Source organism: Dipodomys spectabilis, unplaced genomic scaffold (genome assembly GCF_019054845.1).
Source record: "Dipodomys spectabilis isolate Male_0828 unplaced genomic scaffold, ASM1905484v1 ptg000125l, whole genome shotgun sequence".
In the NCBI taxonomy this organism is placed as follows: domain Eukaryota; kingdom Metazoa; phylum Chordata; class Mammalia; order Rodentia; family Heteromyidae; genus Dipodomys; species Dipodomys spectabilis.
Genome location: NW_024870802.1, coordinates 17,077,811 through 17,100,838, shown reverse-complemented (window position 1 = coordinate 17,100,838; position 23,028 = coordinate 17,077,811). Strand labels below are relative to the sequence as shown.

The 23,028-nt window shown below is 36.7% G+C and overlaps 1 protein-coding gene across 3 annotated transcripts in view; it reads right to left on the bottom strand.

Moving 5' to 3' along the window:
• The window catches only part of LOC122115684 (cytochrome P450 2C5-like), a 74,486-nt gene that overhangs the window by 4,558 nt on the left and 46,900 nt on the right, over positions 1 to 23,028 (bottom strand). Inside the window, exons 1-7 of one of the 3 annotated variants that reach the window (XM_042689093.1) lie at positions 12,651 to 12,849; positions 11,356 to 11,518; positions 11,039 to 11,188; positions 10,575 to 10,735; positions 9,073 to 9,249; positions 5,977 to 6,124; positions 967 to 1,154 (exon numbers count right to left, since the gene is read on the bottom strand). The exons of 1 other annotated variant lie outside the window; for it this stretch is intronic. In XM_042689093.1, coding sequence (XP_042545027.1) covers positions 967 to 1,154; positions 5,977 to 6,124; positions 9,073 to 9,249; positions 10,575 to 10,735; positions 11,039 to 11,188; positions 11,356 to 11,518; positions 12,651 to 12,818 — 1,155 coding nt within the window. In that variant the 5' untranslated portion in view covers positions 12,819 to 12,849. Of the gene's footprint in view, positions 1 to 966; positions 1,155 to 5,976; positions 6,125 to 9,072; positions 9,250 to 10,574; positions 10,736 to 11,038; positions 11,189 to 11,355; positions 11,519 to 12,650; positions 12,850 to 23,028 lie in introns of those variants that run through there. One more of the 3 variants, XM_042689094.1, reaches the window with a different exon arrangement.

The window sequence follows — 23,028 nt, the reverse complement described above, 5'->3', positions numbered from 1 at the left end:
GTTGGTGGGAGTGTAAACTTGTTCAACCACTTTGGAAAGCAGTATGGAGGTTCATCAAAAGATTCCACATAGAGCTATGACCCAGCAATCCCACTTTTGGGCATTTACCTAAATGATCACAAATAAGGCCACACTAAAGCTACCAGCATCACTATGTTTACTGCAGCCTTATTTACCATAGCTAAGATATGGAACCAACCCAGATGCCCCTCAGTAGATGAATGGATCAAGAAAATCTGGTATATATACACAATGAAATTCTATGCCTCCATCAGAAAGAATGACATTGCCCCATTTGTTAGGAAATGGAAAGACTTGGAAAAAATTATATTAAGTGAAGTAAGGCAGGCCCAAAGAAACATAGGTCCCATGGTTTCCCTTATTTGCAATATCTAGTATATGTCTGACATTTTCTCCTAAATTTATCTATAACTTTACTGGAGGCATAATATACATCCCAGCACAACATATTGGGAAATTGATCAATAATAAGTTTTTGTACTCATTTGGTAATACAAAAACTAAGCATAGCCAAAAGATCAAGGAGGAGGAGAAGGAGAAGAAAGAGGAATAGAAGGAGTAGGAAGAGGAGGAGGAGGAAGCACAGGAGGAAGAGCAGCAGGAAGAGAAGGAGGAAGAGGAGGAGGAGGAGGAACAGCAGGAGGAACAGGAAGAGGAGGAGGAGGAGGAACTAGAAGAAAAAAAAGACAACAAGAACAAGGAGAAGAAGTCTCTAAAACAAGAAGAATTTAAGGGGCATAACAAAGTTGGGATTCACAGTGTGGGAGACCAAGGATAATTTGGCATGGATATACAACCCCAATCTTGCTATACCACAACCTCTCCTGACCAGCCAACTGTGAGACTTTTGCAGCTCTCTCAGGTGGTATGGAGCAGAGGAGTCCCACAGTGGACCCAGGAGCTCAGGCTCCCTACAGAGGCTCAGCAGAAAGGAAACAAGCTCCCCTTGGGAATGATGTAGTCTCTGAACTTAATGTCACGGGTCACTGCATGGGGCAGGTTCATTGGTAGGAGACCAATGTATCTCTGGATCTCATGTAGCACAGCATCTGTGTAGGGCATTTGGCTCCTGTCCTGCATGCAGGGGCTGCGGTGCCTGCCAATCACACGGTCAATCTCTTCCTTCACTTTAGCTGGTGAGACATAATAAGAAATGGTGGAACAGGAGGAAAGTGACACATTGATCACAGTAAGTACATAAATTGTGATTATCCTGCCCATGTAATTGTAACCCCTCTGTACAGTATGTTCTCAAATAAAATAAAATAGAATTAAAAAAAAAAGATGTAAGAAGTATATTATCATAGGAACAATATGCTTATAAAACTGTAATAATGAAACATTTTAAAATAAAGAGAATAAAATATTGACAATAAAAGTACATTTTTGAGGACACTATTATCTTCACTTATATCTCTAGATTTCACAAATCTCCACAAATATGAATGATAATTCATGGGCTAGCCAACATAAATCATTCTAAGTATGACTTTTAAGATGTTAATAAAATAGTCCCATTTTGTTCGAATTCAGAAATTTTTTTGTTGATAAGAGGTAATTTTAAAATAAAATGACTTTCAATTTCTATTAGTTTATGGATAAGAAGTAAATAATGCGTCTTTTAAAAATGGAGTTTAGTTTTTTCTGTAGTTGATATGAAGAGAAGAATATATTTCACAAATTAAATAGGACATAATTAAGTGAAACAATGAATGAATGTATATTATAGGGACTGATTTTGGTCCAGACACATTGTAATGCATGAAAGGCTTGCTGAATTGAAACAGCTATTTAATTGTAAAGCTATTTAATAATAAAAATGAAAATCTTTGTATGCATCTATGGAAGTATCAGCATTAAGTACTTTTGTACAATACATGTAAACTAATAAAAATGCAGAAGAAGAAATGATAGTCCTCAAAGAAAAACAAAAATAAACAATATTTTTTATTTTTAAATAATTGTTATTTAAGCATTATATAAATAGTGTATGGGTTGGGAAGGTGGCTCAGTGGTAGAGTACTTGCCTTGCATGCCTGAGGCCCTGGGTTCGATTCCTCAGCACCACATAAGCAGGAAAAAAAAAACCGGAAGTGGTGTTGTTGCTCAAATGGTAGAGTGCTAGCCTTGAGCTGAAGAGCTGAAGGACAGGACCCAGGCCTGAGTTCAGGCCCATGACCGGACCCAAAAACATAAAAAACAAATAGTGTATATCTTTGTGTATGCATGTGTACAGTGTGCAGTACTACTCCCATTATCAAACCACTTTCTGATGATATCCTTATTAGACATCTTAGAATCTGCTTTGGAAAATTATGTTCACTTTCTAAGCAATGATGCTTTCTTTTTTCTTTTACTGGACCTGGAGCTTGAATTCAGGACCTGGGTGCTGTCCTTGAACTTCTTTGTGTTCAATAATATGTACTTTGTGCTCTACCACTTGAGCCACAACACCACTTCTGGCTTTTTCTGAGTAGTTCATTGGAGGTAAGAGTCTCATTAACTTTAATACCTGGCCTGGCTTCAAATTTAAATCCTCAGATCTCAGCCTCCTGAGTACATAAGAATCACTTTTAGAGAATATTTATTGATATCCTAGCATGTGAGAGTGAAATGTACATTCACATTTCTGTCTTATATATTTAGCCACATCTACAAATAGGCATATAGAGATAAACATGTATGTTTCCCCTTACTTCATTCACAACAATATACTAGATATTACATATCAGTTTTTGAACCAATATTCACAGTTTCAATCATTCTGGCTCAGCAATATTGTTCCCTGGTGGTAAATAGAATTGCATTCCATTTATTGTACTTCCCATTTCTTTCTTATCAGGCAGTTCATGATTTTCTATTTCTTGAGTTAGCATTATTTGCAAGTGCACAAATACTTGTGTAAAACATCTAGCAATTCATGGTCAGTAAGTGAGAATTCTGAGACTCTTGTCCATGTCTCCTTCCTTCCCTCCTTGCATCATTGGTTTCTGGTTTGTTCTGATGTGGGTTTTTTCTGAGTTTGTAACAGCCTCGGTGAGTTTCAGATTACCCATAACCTTACTGTCCCAGTTTCTGGAGTCCATAATTTCCTTGAATGGTTTGAGATAACTGAACAAAAAAGCATTACACCATATTGTGTAATAAAAGAGAAAATGGGTATGACGTTTATGGCTGATATAGAGGTCTACTCTCCCATCTTTTCTCTTTACTCTTAAGAATTTTTTCTGGGGGGCTAGGGGTCCAGTCCTGGGGCCTGAACTCTGGTCCTGGGCACTGTCCCTCAGCTCTTCAGCTCAAGGCTAGCGCTCTACCACTTGAGCCACAGTGCACCTTCGGGCTTTTTTTTTTCCTGCTTATGTGGTGCTGAGAAATCCCAGGGCCTCATGCATGCAAGGCAAGTGTTCTACCACTGGGCCACCTTCCCAGCCCACTCTTAAGAATTATGATGCAATCCCATCATCTCTTGATATCTGACCTAGTTGTGTCTTTCTGAAACTTGGGATGATCTTCTTTCTAACCCTGGTATTCTGGAATGCTACAACTTTATGCTGAGTGAAGACTTTTATCCCTTTATTCTGCTGGACACTTCCAGAGAATTTTCTATCAAATTGGTAAAATATGTAGGCTCTTAGAGTTCTTCATTCTGGAAGAATTTCAGGAAAAAAGACAGACAGAAAGTTGTGCATCACCTGCAGGGGATGTGGTCAAAAAGGAACCCTACTGCATTGTTGGTGTGAGTGTAAACTTGTTCAACCACTTTGGAAAGCAGTATGGAGGTTCCTCAAAAGACTACACATAGAGTTCCACTATGACCCAGCAATCCTACTTTTGGATATTTACCCAAACAATCACAAACAAGGCTATACTAAATCTACCAGCACAACTATGTTTATCGCAGCATTATTCACGATAGCAAAGACATGGAACCAACCCAGATGACCCTCAGTAGATGAATGGATCAAGAAAATTTGGTGTATATATGTGTGTTTGTGTGTGTGTGTGTGTGTGTGTGTGTGTGTGTGTGTGTGTGTATACATATACCAGTTATATATATTTATATATATAAAACTGGTATATATCTATGAGAAGCACATAAGGTCAAAAGCTATGTACATATGACCATAAAAGGTAATGCTAAGTGAAATGACCCCAAAGATAGAGACAAAAGAAGTTTTGTTTTCAATGTATTTATAATGTACTATGTGATATTCTTGTTTCTTTTCTATGTTCTTCACCCATGGTATAACCCCTGTCTTCACTGTATTTGATTCCAGTGCCCTGCATCTTGTATATACATTTTTCTAATTTGGGGAGGGGAAAGGAAATAACAAAATGCTGAAATAAGATACAGGTTGACCCATTGTAACAATGAGATGTACAAGACACTATGTTGAAAACCAACTTTACAACTTTGTGGGTGGGGGAGGGAGGACGTTGAAGTGGGGAGGGATGGAATGGTAGGGCAAAAACAAAGGAGGAGGTAACAATGCTCCATAGGAAATTTACTCATTACCTTTTTCATGTAACTGTAACCCCTCTGTACAGTGTCTTTACAATAAAAGATATATATAAAAAAAGTTATGCATCAAAAAGAAGAGGGCTTTGCCGGGCCTCCCAACTTTATACTTCACTGTCTTTACCCAAAATTTCTGAGTAGAGAGTTCTTAGTACAGAGAGAGAGAGAGAGAGAGACAGAGACAGAGACAGAGACAGAGACAGACAGACAGACAGACAGACATAGAGACATAGAGACAGACAGACAGACATAGAGACAGAGACACAGAGACACAGAGAGAGACAGAGAGTTTTCTTGGTGTGGAGAGAGTTTTTCTTTTCACCTGAGGAGTGGAGGTAAAAATTTGAACATGGAGAGTCTGTTTGCTAAATTCTTTTCTATTTTCTTTGATATTGCTACTTCTAAATAGGAAACTTTATGAGGTTGGGGATGTGGCCTAGTGGTGGACTGCTGGCCTACCATGCATGAAGCCCTGGGTTTTATTCCTCAGTACCACATACACAGAAGAAGGCAGAAGTAGGGTTGTGGCTCAAGTGTAGAGTGCCAGCCTTGAGCAAAAGCAGCTCAGGGACAGTACCCAGCTCTTGAGTTCAGACCCCAGGACTGGCAAAATAAAAAGGGGAGGGGGAACTTTATGGGAATTTTGGAGACATAGCTTAGTTTTCACTCCCTCAGAAATTTTCTTGTTACCACATTTAGGTGAAAGCAACATGTGTCTAGCTCAGGTATTTTATCATAATTACATCTACTCTGAGTATCAGAATTTTGGTAGATATCTTATCCAGTTAGTATTCTCTTCTCCTTTTCGTTGTGAGAGGTCTAATTCTCACTTAAATTATTTTATAATTATTTCCTAAAACTTTACACAGTGTTTCCACACCTAAAACTCTATAAATACAAAACAACATTGTAAAAGATAAAAATTACAGATGCCCTTGTAAAATTCTAACTTTACCAAACATAAGTTTTATGGACTTAGACTTCTGAAATTGTAAAATTCCTTCTGGTATGGCATCTGTACATTTCTAATGAGAAAATATTCAGGAATAGAATTTATCTCAGACATCCTCATGAAATTCTAGGACTTGTACTTATGCATTGGTGACAAGAGATCTCTTGGGCCTATGGCAGCATTAGAATAGCCAGAATGAGGAAAAATATATAGAAGAACCCATTGTGAAAGCTGGAGTTTTTGGTGTAAAATCAATATATTATTGTATGTCAATTTATGCTTGAGTCGTTTTCCAATGATTACCTGTCAGAAAATCCAGACACAAGACAGAGTCTTACTGCTTTTCCTACTCCATTGTTCTCATCACTTCTCTCTGATTTCAGCTGGATGTTGAGCTGTGAGACATACCTGACAAGGCAAATCACTAGCAGCATCTTTCCTATATTTTCCGAAGTTTCACCTAGGTCTCCCCCTGTGCTCCTACCTGTGACGTGAGGGTGCTTCATCAGGAGCAGCAGGGAGTATCTCAGTGTTGTGCTCATCGTTTCTGTCCCAGCACCAAATAAATCAGATGCAACCATTGTCAAATTTTCATTAGTAAATTCCGATGATTCCTTGTGATTTTCCTGCTCCTAAGATTTGATGCAATTATATTATTTACCAGCACATGTGATGACATCGAATTCAGTATCTCACAGTGGTATGAAGTTGGAGAGTAAAAGAATAAGAGCAAGGCACAATTGACAGTGGGATGGTGACTAGTTTAGACTTAGTAAGGCTTCAGGTCTCCTGGGCTGTCCTTTCTCTGATCTGGTGTTGGGACTGTATTTGAGGTAATGAAACTCATCATTCACTTAAGCTACTAATAACTGAATTTTCTCTAAATATTAAAGGATCAGAAAATTGAATACTGTAAGTAGGAAGTTAGGGACATAGGTGTTGTAAGCCTGAAGCAAAAATCTGCAATTAAAATTTTTTGGCAGTTGATGTTATTGAACAGTGTGTGAGCATTGTCCTTGAGCTTCTTTTCTCAAGGTTGGTGCTATACCACTTGAACCACAGCTCCACTTCCAACTATTTTCTGTTTAATTTGGAGATAAGAGTCTCAAAAAGACTTTTATGTCCAGGCTGCCTTCAAACTTTAATCCTTAGATCTCAGCCCCTTGATAGCAGTTTTACAGGAATGGCTCCTCATTGCAATTTAACTTCTTCTTCTTCTTTTTTTTTTTTTTTTTGGTCCGGTCCTGGACCTGAACTCTAGGCCTAGGCGCTGTCCCTCAGTTCTTCAGCTCAAGGCTAGAGCTCTAGCAATTTAACTTCTTGTATCACACATTTGAGTATGCTCAATATTGCTTGTGAAAATGCTAAAAGGCAGCAAAACTTAGGAGTCACAAGGAACGAGAATGGGTTCATGAAAACCCAATGAGTCAGCAGATGGAAAGCACCAAGTTAGATGGTCTAAGGAACCTGAGTAGGAATGACTAGGAATGCATGAGCTGAAGTGACACTAATCATGAAGACAAAACGTGTTTATATTAACTTGTCATTGGAACAAAGGAGAGAGGATGGATGAAGCAGTGCCAAGGACTGAGTAGATGGCCCAAAACCAAGTTGTCAACAAGGCTGCAGTTTTAGATGTTGAATGAGGAAATCATTAAATAGTCAAAATACATCATTTTCTAACTGGTCCCTGGGCCAACATTAATCCATCATGCTTTTGTAATCTCCAGATGACTTGCAGTATGTCTAATAATATGTAATTAAAACAATGAAAGTTAACGGGTCCTCTCAACATTTGTACTTTCTTGGAAAAGAGTCATCTCCTTTGACTATATCAACATCACATGCTTTGAAAGCTGGTCAAGTTAAACAAACTTTGGTAATATCTACTTTATGTACTTTTCTATGATCATCAAACTACAGGTAATCTTAAATCTTGAGGTCAACTTACTCTAGAATAATATGTTCAAACACCAATATTAAAGCGTCCATCTGTCACAATAAATTTGGAGAGTTAATAGTTGCAGGTCACATAGGCTATTATACTGTAGGCTGTATAAGTGTTGAAAAATTAATGGAAATCTAAATGAATGATTCCATGTCATGGACTAAAGCACTAATCTTATCTTATATGCAATCATCATGCAGGAGAAGTTAATACTGCTAAGATAAATAAAAGAGAAGGGAGTCTGTCATGAACAGATCTACCATACAAGAAGTGCTAAGGGGAATCAGCTTTCAAGTAGAAACTAAAGCATATTCAACAATAAATTCACACCAAGTCAAGAAATACATATCCTTGTTAAATATAAACAAACAGAAAATATGAATGTTAATTATACGGTATTTCTTATTCAACCTCTTTTTAGATTATATACATTTTTTTTTGGTCTGTTGTTGGGGCTTGAACTCTGGGCTTGTGAGCTCTCCTAGTGCTTTTCAGCTCAAGGTGAGCGATCTACCGCTTGAGCCACAGCGACACTTCCGGTTTTCTAATGGTTTATTGGAGTTAAGGGTCTCACGAACTTTTCTGCCTGGGATGGCTTTGAACCTGGGTCCTCAGATTTCAGCCTCCTGAATAGTTAGGATTACAGGCATGAGCCACTGGCGCCCGGCTATATATATATATATTTTTTAAGGGAAATATAGGAGGCAATAATCATAGATTCTATGGATACCCAATGTATTAAGGATGTAATGTGTGACCAAAAAAAAGGATGCAATTGGAGGGGGGAGGATTAAAAATATACTCAGACACTAATTCACTCTAATTTCACACTAGATTGTCATAAGTGTGTTATAGTAATCCCATGGTACATTATAAGGATTCAAACTTTGCTTAGTTGATTGCAATATATTATATATGTATATAATATATATATTATCTATGCATTATCTATATGTATTTTACATATATGTTACATATATTATATACTCATATGTTTATGTGAAAAAACATAAGGGAAACCTCTAAAATCTATATAAAGAAGATGAATTAGTAAACAAACAGAAGAGGTAAATTTGATTAAATTATATTATTTGCATTTGTAACATATCACAATAGAAGCCTTTGCACAATAAATTTGATAATAAAAATGTGAAAAGCATAATAAAATGATATTGTGATATATACTTTTAAATACCATAATTGAAAATCCTTTATATGGAAGATTAACCATGACCAATTAAGGATTATTCCAGAATTATTTCTTCAAAACCAATACTGACTTAGAGAACTTGCATAATATTCACATATTCTATTGTACACAGTATATAATAATGACACCTATCTTTACATAATGACACATATTTTGCAGGGAAATTATTTCTATTCACATGTCATGTGCATTCTGCTTCTCCTTATTATATTATTTTATATAAAAAGAGTAAAAGTATCCTAATTACTTGAGAAATTAATTTTGTTTCCCAGGATGCTTAGTGTAGCTTCCTTTATATAACTGATAACTTACTTTTTCAAGCACTGCTGGTCTGATTGTTTAAACATCTCCAGTAACACATACTAATTAATATGTCACAGAATGCTCAAGGATTCAAATAAATGTGATTTTTGTCATTTTACCTGTTTCTTTTTAATCAGAAAACAATCAATCAAGTCTCTTGGATTGTTAACATCCAGTGATTCTTCATGATCATTTATTTTCTTCAAAATGTAGCTATTTGTATCATCAAAATTTTTTAGGAATGTTTTATGACCTCCTGGTAGATAATCAATGAGATCAGGGAAAATGTTGTAGATCTAAATGGAAAAGTAATAACTTATTAAATATACATGCATATACATACTATATACATACTATAGAAAACTTGGCTGTAAATAAAAAGGACACATGGCTTCCACCTTGAAGGGAAATTTTGCTGGAACATATACAATGAGAGGGGTTCAAGGATGTCCTAAAATTCAGTCTCATAATAGAGTACCTAACCTCTCTGTGATCACATAGTTATTAACATTTACAGAGTTTAAGCCATGCCAAACTCCATTAAACATTGTGAAGATTTTTATAGTTCAATTTTGTCATTTCTCCCCAGGCTACTTCATCATCTAGGATCACAGTGGAATCAGCAAACACTCTGACTCTACTCAGTGATTCCTAGTAGTTCCTATTGTTGCAAATATGCTTCCTTTCTGAGGAAAAATACTTCTGCTCAGTAATAGCATGAATATGAGATGTCTGATTGGAAAACAAACCTGTGGGAAATGTAAGCTTTCAGTAATCACCTGGACATCCACTGATCCACCAGGCATCTATCAGGACCTGAACAAAGCAATTTATAGGAAAATCCCTTTGGGATTTAATGGGAAATATCAAATTAATTGCTTGAGTTCATTAGCTTGAGTAAATCCTAATGATTTAGACATCTTTCTCAGCTGATTATATTGTTTTTCTTCCATTTCTATTATTATAGATTAGCTGTCAAAGGTTCTCATTTTGACATGTCCATATATAATAAAATGTATTTTTCCTTTTGGTGCCAGGACCAGGATTTGAACTCCGAGCCCCAGACTCTTGCTGGCTTTCTTGGTCATGACTGGTTTTTGCTGACTATTTGGGAGATGGATTCTGTCAAACTTTTCTACCCTGGCTGGCTCAAATCCTTGATCTTCCAGGTCTCATTCTCCTGAGTAACTAACATTTATCTATAAGCCAACAAGGCCCAGCTATACAATACATCTAGATGACACCATATATCTAGGCTCCTCTGCTACTCTCCCTCATCATTTCCTTCCCTGCTTCCAAAACCAATTTCAACAGGCTTCATTTTGGAACTGCAGAAAATGAACTAGACCCATGTCTATTTTCCTGAAGTAATATCAATTGCAAGTTGATTAAGGATCTTAATATAAAACCAGAAACTTTGAAGCTACTAAAAAAATAGAATAGAGAAAATGCTAGAATGTGTGGTCATAGACAGTAACTTCCTGAATGTCACTCTACCATTCTTTAGGTAGCACTGTTGGGTCCAGGTGTTCACCTTACTAGTGGTTCTTTAGTTAATTTGGGTCTGTTGAAAAAAAAAAAAAACAAGTGTTTTCTTAGGAAGAAAAGATCTTGGCTTCACCTGTATCCATGGTGAGCTCAGAATCTTGACATTCTCCCTCATTTTCTCTATCCAGTTAAGGAATTCCTGGTCTTTATAATCAAAACGATTCTGGAAAACAATGGAGCAGATGACATTGCAGGGAGCACAGGCCAGGATGAAAGTGGGGTCACAGGGTGAGCCTGAAGAGTCAGAAACAAATTGAAATATGCATATGAAATACTGTACTCAGCCTTTGTCATCTTTACCAATTTTATTACTGTTTTACTTGAAAATTCCTCTACGAGCCTAATATCCCATTTGAATTAAACCTGCTTATCTTTTACCTGGAGCCTAAGTTGGCCAGTACCCTAATTATAACATAAAACAAAAAAAAATCTACAGTCATGATTTCTGATTGGAAAACAACCCAATTCTGAAACAGAAGGGACTTAATGGAGCCTTTTATATTCCTCTCTAAAATAGTGATATAAAGCAGCTACTACCCTTGGTTTTCCTCAGCTCCTCCACGAGGCAGCGGGCTTCCTCTTGAACACGCTCTTCAATGCTCCTCTTCCCCATCCCAAAATTCCGCAAGGTCATGAGTGAGAAGCTCCTCATCTCTCTCCATGTGTGTCCATTGCTGAAAGCAATTCCTAAATTAAGGGAAGCAGAAACATTGATGGAGAAGTCAAGCAAGGAAAAGGAAGCTGACAGATGGCAGGTACAGGGATGGCCAAGCTTTGGTTCTTTTTCCATCCTCCTTATCAACACATCCTCTGCCCACACACAAATATACACACACATGGATATGTACACTTACCAAGGCCTCTGGTAGCTTTTTCAGCCCATGGGAGCCTGCCTCTTCCAGAGAACTCCTCCCCATGGTCAATCAGAGCTTCCTTCACTGCTTCATATCCATACAACACCACAGTGGGCTGCATGCCCAAATACAGAGTGAACACAGGGCCATAGACTTTTGAGAACTGGAAAATGAAAAGAAAAAAAAATACTAGAGAAAGAGGTCAGTATTTGTTCCTCAGAGTGAGCCTGAGCAAAACTGATATCATCATTGTATTTTTTATGCTTCTTTATTTTGGCAAACACAACTTAAAATATTTGCAAAGATCATATGCTATAAAGGAGATTTACTATAGCTGTCACTTGGAGATGGCCTATAATGTGCCACGCAATGGATGGAGCAGTTGATACAACATTATCATTCATCCTCACATCAACATACACAGAAAGCTTGTCATGATTCACAAAGAACAAAACAAAGGTCTGTGGATTCTAAGTTCATTACTAGAGCACCATTGATAAGGTTTATTGGACATTCAATGCTTGGTATATGTTTAATTCTCATTTGTACTCCTAACCAGCATCAGATTACTGCTTTCAGATAACCTCTGAAGCTCTTACTGGTGAGAATATTACTTCCTTTGACAAATAAGAGAAACTGCAGTTTTAAGTCAGCACAGGTGTTTCTATAGGCAAGTGCAGTGTGGGATCTATCGGTATTAGAAGCGGAGGGTGGGCCCCACAGAGGCTGCCCTAGTACATGAAACATCCTCCCAAACAATTTCTCACCCAGCAGCATTTTTTGCTCCAAAGGTTTAAGCAAAAATCCAGGTGGATTCTGACACCATCAGTATCCCCTAAATGGTCTCATGTCTTTATGTTCTCTCATCCTCACAGATAGTTCCTTTCAATCACTCACAGCTTCTCAGAGAAGTTAGCTTTCATGATTAAAAAAAATCAATGTCTAATATGCTATATGAGTTTTTCAATTTAACTTTTAATCACAGAACTTTCCTTACCATGAAGCTTCAGGAAAAAATCATCATAAATTTGACTGTCTAGCTAAGATGGGGAAAACCATCCATAACATTTTCAGTTTTGTGACAGAGACTAAAATAGACATTAACCCACTCACATAATACATTAGTTCATTCCATGATTAAAATACAAACTGGAAAAGTCACAAGCATGTTACACTTTTTACAAGGATTTTGTTTTATGATAATAAATCATGCTAATCTACCTTCAGCAGTACATTTAAAATATGGTTTCATTAAAGCTGTCAGAGACCATTGGGCAAGCATGAAGAGTACTTACTTTGGTCAGAGATTTAGTGATGTCTTTCATATCAATCTGCAGTATATTTCCTATAATTGGGAAAGGAGTGGGGCCTGGAGGGAGCTTCCTTCTCCCAGAGTTCTGTCTCCATATTGAAAAGAGAAGCAGACAGGAGAGACCCAGCACCAGTGCAACTACTGGACCCATTGAGGCCTTCTCTTCTTCTGAGAGTACTGTGAGCTTGCAAGGGCAGACTTTTATAATGCTCCCTGAGACTGTAGGTGTGCCTCTTTAATGTTTTAGTCCTGTTTGGTAGAAGTTTACTTTAACCTCTCTTCTGATTAGACTTTGTCCTGATGATAGAGATAAAAGTAGAATGACCTGTACACATGTCCCTCTTTCCAGAGGCCACAGAGGTAATTGTGATTTAGTTGCACTTGTTAGCGATCAAATACTGCTACTTAAAATACAAACCTACCTGCTTTCAATGATCAGCTATGGTTGAGACGTATTAAAGTCAACAACTTGAACATTATTCAAACATGGTGATCATTTTTTAAAAGACTTTGTTGCTATTCTAAGGTAGATGTACAGAGCGGTTACAATTACATAAGTCAAAGAAAGAGTATTTTTCTTGATTCTCAGATTAGTGACACGTTGGGAAGTTTTGGATTTTATGGTAATCTGTGTTTTCCAGGAAATGTGTATTTAAACTTGTTTTTTGCTCTATACAACACTTCCAGATGTGTTGTCACTACTGAGACTCTTCAAGAAGTTGGTAGACTTGTCCATTTTTATTTCTAACCAAATGTAAAATACCTAGCATCAGTCCTGCATTTTGAAAAGCCAAATATATATTGAGTACTGAGCAAAAGTTGCAGGTCCTTGACCACTATACAACAGAAAAACGGAAAGCTAAGATCTTTATTATTTTTCTTTTTCTAGTGAGGTAAGGGAGGATCAGGAGTACAGAACTGTGGATGTCATGTGGCTTGTAGGTGGAAGAGCTAGGGTTTCAGGGAGATGTCTCATGGCCATTGCCATGCACCATGGCTTCCTGAAGAACAGTCCTGGAATTCTCTTCCCACCACTGCAGCATTGAAACTTGCTCAGTATAACTGAGGTGAAAGCCTTCGTCATGTGATTTAGTGTTGCAGTAGGAGAAATGACAGCTTTTCTGCTTTTCATTCACAACCAGAAAAGCTGTTATGCTGATTTTGGTCTCTCTTTAAGGAAAGGAAAATAAAACAAGATAAAATGTTTGCATAAATCAACATGTCAACATGAAAGCCTCTTATATAACTCATTGATGCCAATAATTAATACACAGTAAAGAAGGGACAGTATAGAGAGTAATAGTCACTGAATTATATGGACATAATTGAGTCATCATGGATCATAAGGACATCTAAACTCAAGTAAAATACAAACACAGTATGCAAAACTGAAAGACTCAAATACTACTAAACTAACATATAATGTTTGGAAAGTAATGTGTTACTAAAGGTATGTTTGTAAGGATATCATATTTGTTCTAATAGCTTTAATTTTAATTTTTGGTGGTACTGGGATTGAAACTCAGGCCTTGTACTTACAAGTGCAAAGTGCTATAACACTTAAGACACACCTCCATCTTTTCTTTAGTTATTTATTTAAAAAATAGAATTTTATATTTATGCTCACTAAAGCTATCATAATCTTCCTACCTAGCCCTCCACCAAAGCTAAAACTACAAGCACACACCCCCATGCCTGAGGCAGGGTTTTGCTATTTGCTCAAGTTGGCTCATTGCAGTCCTCTGAATCTTTGCTTCCTAAATGGCAGGTGCCCCTAATGGGATTACAGGCCTGAGCCACTGTACTTGGCCTCTTTTCTTCCTTTGTATGCAAAATTAAGACTTGTTAATATCCAGTTGCCTATCATTGTTTCAGCCTGGTATATAAGGATTTTGATATCTTACATAACTATTTTTATTCTCTCATTTTTCCTTGCCTGCCATTAAATTATTCCCTTTTAGTGCTTAGAAACTGAATATTAGATATTGAGGACATTGGTGAAAGTCATAAATACCAGTTAGTTGAACTGAACCTAAAACACACATTTCCTTAGATTCTATTTCTGTCTCACATTAGCTATGATATCTACATACCTTTCCTCCAGAGGAAGACATTCAGTTCAATTGTGTTTACAACAAATAATTGCTTTTGACAAGATGCAAACATAATGGGGATCCAAATAGGCACATTAGAAGTAAAACTCTCCCTCTTTGCAGATGACATGATCTTGTATTTAAAGAATCCCATAGACTCCACTCCCAAATTACTCAAGCTGATTCAAAACTTTGGCAAAGTAGCAGGGCATAAAATTAACCCTCAAAAATCAATGGCTTTTCTGTATGCCAACAATGAGAAAAGTGTGGCTGAAATTAGGAAAGCAACTCCATTCGTAATAGCCCCCCCCAAAAAAAATACCTAGGAATTAACTTAACCAAAGAAGTGAAGAACCTCTATTATGAAAACTTTAAGAACTTGAAAAGGGAAATCAAAACAGAACTTAGAAAGTGGCAAAAACTCCCATGCTCTTGGATTGGAAAGATTAACATCATGAAAATGGCAATACTCCCCAAGGCATCTACAAATTCAATGCAATACCTATCAAAATTCCAACCTCATTCTTCAAGGAAATAGAAGAGGCAATCCAAAAATTCGTATGGAACAATAAAAGACACCGAATAGGAGAAACGATCCTCAAAAGAAAGAACAGTGCTGGAGGAATATCAATACCAAATTTCAAACTCTACTATAAAACCATAGTAATCAAAACAGCTTGGTACTGGCACAAGAACAGACCTCAGGACCAGTGGAATAAAATTGAAAACCCAGAAATGAACCTACAGACCTATAGCCATCTAATAGAAGAAAGACAGCCTCTTCAGTAAATGGTGCTGGCAAAATTGGTTAACTACTTGTAGAAAACTAAAGCTAGATCCTTATATATCACCCTGCACCAGAATCAACTCCAAATGGATCAAAGACCTCGGAGTCAAAGCAGACACTCTGAAAACATTACAGGATGGACTAGGAGAAACCCTAGGTCTCCTTGGCACAGGCTGAAATTTTCTTAATAGAGACCTAGAAACACAACAAATCAAAGAAAGGTTGGACAAATGGGATTGCATGTAATTGCAGAGCTTCTGCATGACAAAGACATAGCTAGCAAGATTAATAGAAAGCCCACGGATTGGGAGAAGATTATTTTTTGGGGGGGGGAGGATTGGATGGGGGGGTTGGGGGAAGATGGGAAGGGATGGGAAGGGGAAACAAAGGAGGAGGCAACAATGCTCGATAAGAAATGTACTCATTATCTTGCCCATGTAATTGTAACCCCTCTGTACAGTATTTTCACAATAAAAAAAGAAATGAAAAGTATACAAAAAATTGATTTTGTTCTTAATCAGTAACATTCCAATAAATATGCCTTCAGTTAATAATTAATAGAGTTCAGAAAAGTATGCATTAATAACCTTTAGAGTTTGAGTGACCTACATAGCTCTAAATGAAAAAAGTATCACACCACCTTCTTCTGCATAAAAGAAGCTCAGTCAGGGACATTGCCCCGGCCCAAAGCTCAAGCCCAAGACCCTCCTCCCCACACCCCCCAAAAGAATAAGAACAATAAAAATACTCAGTATTTTGAAAAGGTGTATGAAAATGTTGGTATGCCACTGTATTGAAAACAAAATACTACTTGAAAACCAAAGTAAAGCATAGGTAAACTGGGAGCATAACCTATTCATGAATTGAAGGAGTCCAAACAACAGTTTCCCCAAATTTATCTAGAATTTTACTGTCATAATAAACATCCCAGTTAAGCGTTTTGGGAACTTGTAATAATAAACTTGTGAGATTCATTTGGAAATACAAATTCTAAGCATAGCTGAAAGGAAGAACACCCCCAACAAAAGAATTTAAGGGGCAGAACAAAAATTGGAAAATTCACAGTGCCAGATGCCAGGGACATTATTGCGTGGATATATAACCGTCAACTTCCCATAACTTAGACTCTCCTGAGCAGCCAACTGAGCGGAGACTTTCCCAGCTCTCTCATGTGGTGTGCAGGAGAGGAATCCCACAGTGACCTCAGGAACTCAGGCTCCCTATGGAGCCTCAGCTGAGAAGAAACAAGCCCACCTGGGGAATGATGTAGTCACTGCATGGGGCAGGCTTATGGGTACAAGATCAATGTATCTCTGGATCTCATTTGGCTCCTGTCCTGCATGCAGGGGCTGCGGTGCCTGCCAATCACATAATCTCTTCCTTCACTTTAGCTGGTGAGACATAATAAGAAATGTCAGAACAGGAGGAAAGAGGCACACTGATCATAGTAAGTCAGTGCTTCATAATGTGATAATGAATCTGAACAAGATTTGAGATAACAAATGCATGCCCCATGGAGTATTTATACTTCAGCATATACTTGCATAAGTCTTCTACTAAGCAGCTTTATAATGCATTAATATATCCATAAAGTTTAGCTTTTTGTTAACAAATTCACAAAAACCAAAAAAGACTATTAATGTGCATCCAATATGCTTTATAAATTGAAGTAAAATACCTTTATTTAACACGTAAGAAGTATATTATCATAGGTATCACATACTTATAATATTGTTATAATAAAACATTACAAAATAAAAGGAATAAAACATTAACAATAAAAGTATATTTTTGAGGGCTGGGAAAGTGGCTCAGTGGTAGAGCGCTTGCCTTGCATACATGAGGCCCTGGGTTCGATTCCTCAGCACCACATAAGCAGAAAAAAAAAGGCCAGAAGTGGCGCTGTGGCTCAAGTGATAGAGCACTCGCCTTGAGCTGAAGAGCTGAGGGACAGTGCTCAGGCCCAGAGTTCAGGCCCCACGACCGGACCCAAAACAAAACAAACAAACAAACAAACAAACAAAAGTATATTTTTAAGGACACTATTATCTTCACTTATATCTCTAGATTTCACTAATCTCCACAAATATGAATGATAATTCATGAACTACAAATAACGTAAATGAGTCTAAGACAACAGTATAATATTTAAGATGTTAATAGAATATTCCCATTTTCTAATTCAGAAATATTTTTGATATATAGGAAAATATATGATAATATATTTAACCTCATCACCTAATAGGATAAAAGAGATTATTTTACCATCAAATTATTTTCAATATTAATATATAGAACAAATGATAGGTCTTAAAAAGAGAATTTAGCTTCTGTAGTTGATATGAGTAAAAGACTATATTTCGAAAAATAGACAGAAGTAAAAATATGGATGAAAGTACTTTATAATGAGTGACATTGATTAAAATGCATTATAACTCAGGAACTGATGTGTTGAATTGAAATCCCTTGGTACAACTACTTAATGATAATAAAAAAGAAAGTATATTATATGCATGTATAGAAGTATTAGCATTAAATGCTTTTGTACAATTAAAGTACGGTAATAAAATGCAGAAGTAGAAATGATAGTTCTCAAAGAAAAATAAGAAAGAAATATTATTTTTTATTTTTAACATTATACAAATTGTGTTTGTGTATGCATATGAGCAATGTGCAGTAATACTCCCATTATCCAACCACTTTCTAATGATAGTCATATTGGGCATTCTAGTATCTGCTTTGAAAAAATTTATCCTCATATTTCTAAATAATGATGCTTTTTTTTTTTTGCTGGACCTGGGGCTGGAATTCAGGGCCTCAGAGCTGTTTCTGTCTACCACTGGAGCCACAGCACCTCTTCTGGCTTTTTCTGAGTAGTTTATTGGAGATAAGAGTATCATGAACTCTCCTGTTTGGGCTGGCTGCAAACCACAATCCTAATATCTCAGCCCCCTGAGTAGCTAGGATTATAGATGTGAGCCATCGGTACCTGGCACCTAGTTGTTTTTTTGAATCACTTTTAGAGAATACTTATTGATTTCCTAATATGTGAGATCAAAATTTGCACTTACATCTCTATCTCCTATATTTAGCCATATCTACAAATAGAAACATGGGGATACACACCCACAATTCTCCTCACTTCATTACAACAATATACTAGGTATAGTATTTGAGATTTTAAACCAGCATTCACAGTTTCAATCGTTTTGGCTACAGAAATATTGTTTCCTGGGTGGAAACTTTCCATTTATTGTCCTCTTGTCTTTCATATCAGTTCATGAGCTTCCATTTCCGGAGTTAGAATTATTTGCAAATACTCAGATAGGTGTTTTAAAATATCTAGCAATAATGGTCAGTAGTGGGAAATTTGAGACTCTTGGCCATGTCTCCTTCATTCTCAATGTCCCCCTCTTTCCTTGCATCATTGGTTTCTGGTTTGTTCTGATGTGGGTGTTTCCTAAGTTGAGTTTCTAGCAGCCTCAGTGACAGTCTGAGAGAACCCCATGACCTTTCTGTCCCAGTTTCTGGAGTTCATAATTTTCTTTGTCTTGGCTTTAGATAACTGAGTGAAATATGCTATATAGTATTTTGTGAAAAAAGAAAAAATGGGGTATGATATGGAAGACTAATTCTTCCACCTTTTCTCACCAATACATAGGTAGTAGTTACTCTTAAGAATTCTGATGCAATCTCCATCTTCTCTTTACATATGACTTAGTTGTGTCTTTCTGGAAGTTGTGATGATCTTTCTAATCCTGGTATTCTGGAATGGTACAACCTTATAATGAGTGAATGTTTTTATTCCATCTATTCTGCTGGATACTTGGAGAAAATTTTTATTAGACTGGTAAAATTGGAGGTTCTTATACTTCTTCACTCTGGAAGAATTTCAGGAAACAAGAGAGATAGAAAGTTGTGCATCACAAATAACAAGAGGGTTTTTCCTGACCTCTCATTTTTGTACTTCACTGTCTTTACCCAAAATTTCTGAGTACAGAGATTTCCAGGTTCAAATTTCTCTGGAGAGAGAGCCTTTCTTTTCACCTGATGAGTGGAGTGTGGTGAGAATTTGAGCATAGAGAATCTGTTTGCTAAGTTCTTTTTCTATCTTCTTTCACACTTGTTATTTCTAAATAGTAAACTTTACAGGGGCTTTAGAGACATACCTTGTTTTATCTTCTCTCAGTACTTTTCCTGTTGCCACATTTAGGTGAAAACATCATGTGTTTGGCTCAGTTATTTTTATCAAAGTAAATCTACTCTAAGGGTCAGATTTTTGTTAAACAATTCTTATCTGTTTACTATTCTCTCCTTTTTTCCCTCGGAGGACTAATCCTCACTTAAAATTATTTTAGCATTATTTCCTAAATCTTAACACAGTGTTTTCACAAGTCCAACTCTATGTAAAATAACATTGTAAAAGATAAAAATTACAGTGTCCTTGTAAAATTCTAACTTTATCAGACATAAGTTTTATAGAAATAGACTTCTGAAATTTTATAATTCCTTCAAGTATGGTTCCTGCCTCAATAGTACCTTTCTAATGACTCTGTTTTCAGAACATGTCCAAGAATGGAATTTATCTCAGACATCCTCATTAATTTCTAGGACTTCTACTTATGCATTGATGACAAGAATTCTCTTGGCTTATGGCAGCATTAGAATTGTCAGAATGAGGAAAGGTATGTAGAAGAACTTACCTATTAAAAACGCGGCATTTTTGGTGTAAAAATTAATGTATAATTGTATGTCAACTTGTGTTGGGGCAGTTTTCCAATAATTATATTCCATAAAATCCAGACACCAGAGGAGAATCTTGTTGCTTTTCCTACTGCTTTGTTCTCATCATTTCTCTTTGATTACAGCTAGTGGCACAGGATGCTGAATTGTGAGACATATCTGCAAATCTCTAGTAGCATCTTACCCATGTTTTCCTGAAATTCGCCTACCTGTGATGTGGGGGTGCTTCATCAGGAGTAGCAGGGAGTATCTCAGTGTTGTGTTTGTCGTTTCTGTCTCAGCACCAAATAAAGCAGATGCAACTTTCATTACGAAATCAAACTTTCATTATTAAATTCCAGTGGCTCCTTCTGATTTTCCTGCTCCTAGGATTGATATAATTATCTGATACATCACTTACCAGTACAAGTGATTATAGTGAATCTACACTATCTTACATAAACCTGGAGAGTAAAGCACTAAGAGAAATGCACAATGTCATGGCAGGGGTGACACTAGTTGAGACCAAGGCTTCAGGGCTACTGTGTTGTCTCTAACTGATATGATACTGTGACTGTACTTGAAATCATGAAACTCACCACTCATTTAAGCCACTAATAACTGTATTTTCTCTAATTTTTAAAGGATAAGAAAATTGAGTAATAGAAGTAGGATAATTAGCCGGGCGCTGGTGGCTCATGCCTTTAATCCTAGCTACTCATGAGGCTGAGATCTGAGGAGTGCAGTTTGAAGCCAGCCCCAGCAGGAAAGTCCATGAGATCCTTATCTCAAATTAACCACAAGAAAACCGTTAGTGTTGCTGCGGCTCAAGTGCCCTGAGCTGAAGAGCTCAGGGACAGTGTCCAGGCCCAGAGTTCAAGCCCTATGTCCAACAACAACAATAACAACAACAACAAAACAAGTAGGAAAATTAGGGACAGGGTATTACGAGTCTAAAGCAAATTCTGCAATCATCTTTCTTATTGATGCTGTTGTTGGTCCTAGGGCTTGAACTCAGGGCCTGGGTGTGGTCATTGAGCATTTTTGCTCAAGGCTAGTGTGATACCACTTGAACCAGAACTCCACTTCCCACTTTTCTGGTAAATGGATATAAGAGTCTCAAAGCCTTTTGTGCCCAGGCTGGCTTCAAACTTCGATCCTCAGATCTCAATCACTTGAGTAGTAGGATTATAAGCATGAGCTCCTTGTTCCAATTTAACTTCTTGTATCAAAAATTTGCACATGCTAAATATTACATGTGAAAATGCTAAAAGGCAGCAAAACCTAGGAGTCACAAGGATTCAGCATGGGTTCATCCAAACAAGATGGTCCAGGAGATGGGAAGCACCAAGTCAGGTGGTCTAGGGAACCTGAGAAGGAATGAGTAAGAATGCATGAGGTGAAGAGACAGTAATCATGAAGACAAAAAAGTGTTCACATTAACTTGTCATTGGAACAAAGGGGAGAGGATGCATAAAGCAGTGCCAAGGACTGAGAAGATGGTGCGAAACTAAGTTGTCAACCTGGTTGCAGTTTTAAATGTTGATTGAGGAAATCATTAAGTGGTCAAAATACATCATTTTCTAGCTGGTCTCTGGGCCAACATTAAACCCATCATGCTTTTATATTCTCCAGATGACTTGTAATGTGTCTAATACTATGTAATTAAAATATACAGAACCTCTCAACATTTGTACTTGCTAGGAAAAGAGATACCTCCTTTGACTATATCAACCTCATGTGCTTTCTAAGCTCATCAAGTGAAACCAACTTAGGGAATATCCACTTTTTGGACCTTTCTATGATCATCAAATTACAATTACTCTTAAGGTAAAATTACTCTAGATAGTGTGCTCAAACACCAATACTAAAATTTCCATCTGTTGAAGTGAATTTGAAGATTTAATAGTTGCAGAGTACATTGCCTATTATAATCAAAGCTGTGTAAATGTTGAAAAAAATTAATGAAAATCTAAGAGGTGGAAATGATTCCATGTCATGGACTAAAACACTAATTTCATATCATATCCTGCTATCATGCAAGAGAAATTAATACTCCTAAGATAAACAAAAGAGAAAAGAGTCTGTCATGAATAGATCTATAATACAAGAAGTGCTAAGAGGAGTCAGGTTTTGAGTAGAAATTACAACATATTGAACAACAAATCCATGCCATATGAAGAAATACATATCGTTGTTATGTATCACCCTACAGATGAACAGGAATGTTAATACTATATTTTTATATGCAACCTCTATTTAGTTTATATGCACTTTTTAAAGATAATACATGAGGCAATAATCATGGAGGAATGCTATGAGTACCAATATATTAAAGATGTACTTTGTGACCAAAACAACTGAAGTAGGATGTAATTGGAAGGGAGGAGGATTAAATGTGTAGTCAGAAGCTAATTTGCTGTAATTTCACACTAGACTGCCATATGTTTGTTACAGTAATCCCCATGGTAACCAATAAGGAATCAACTATACTTAGTTGATTGCAGCACATTATCTATCTACATATATAATCTATGCATTATCTATGTTTATTGTACATAAATGCTACATATATATTAGTTATATATTCATGTGAATACATCATAATGAAACCCACTGAAATTTATATACAAAGAGAGAAGAGGGATTAATAAACATAATAGAAGAGGTGAAATTGACTGAAATACATTATATGCATCTATAAAATATCACAACCAAATCCATTGCACAAGATAATAAATATGTGAAAAGTATAACAA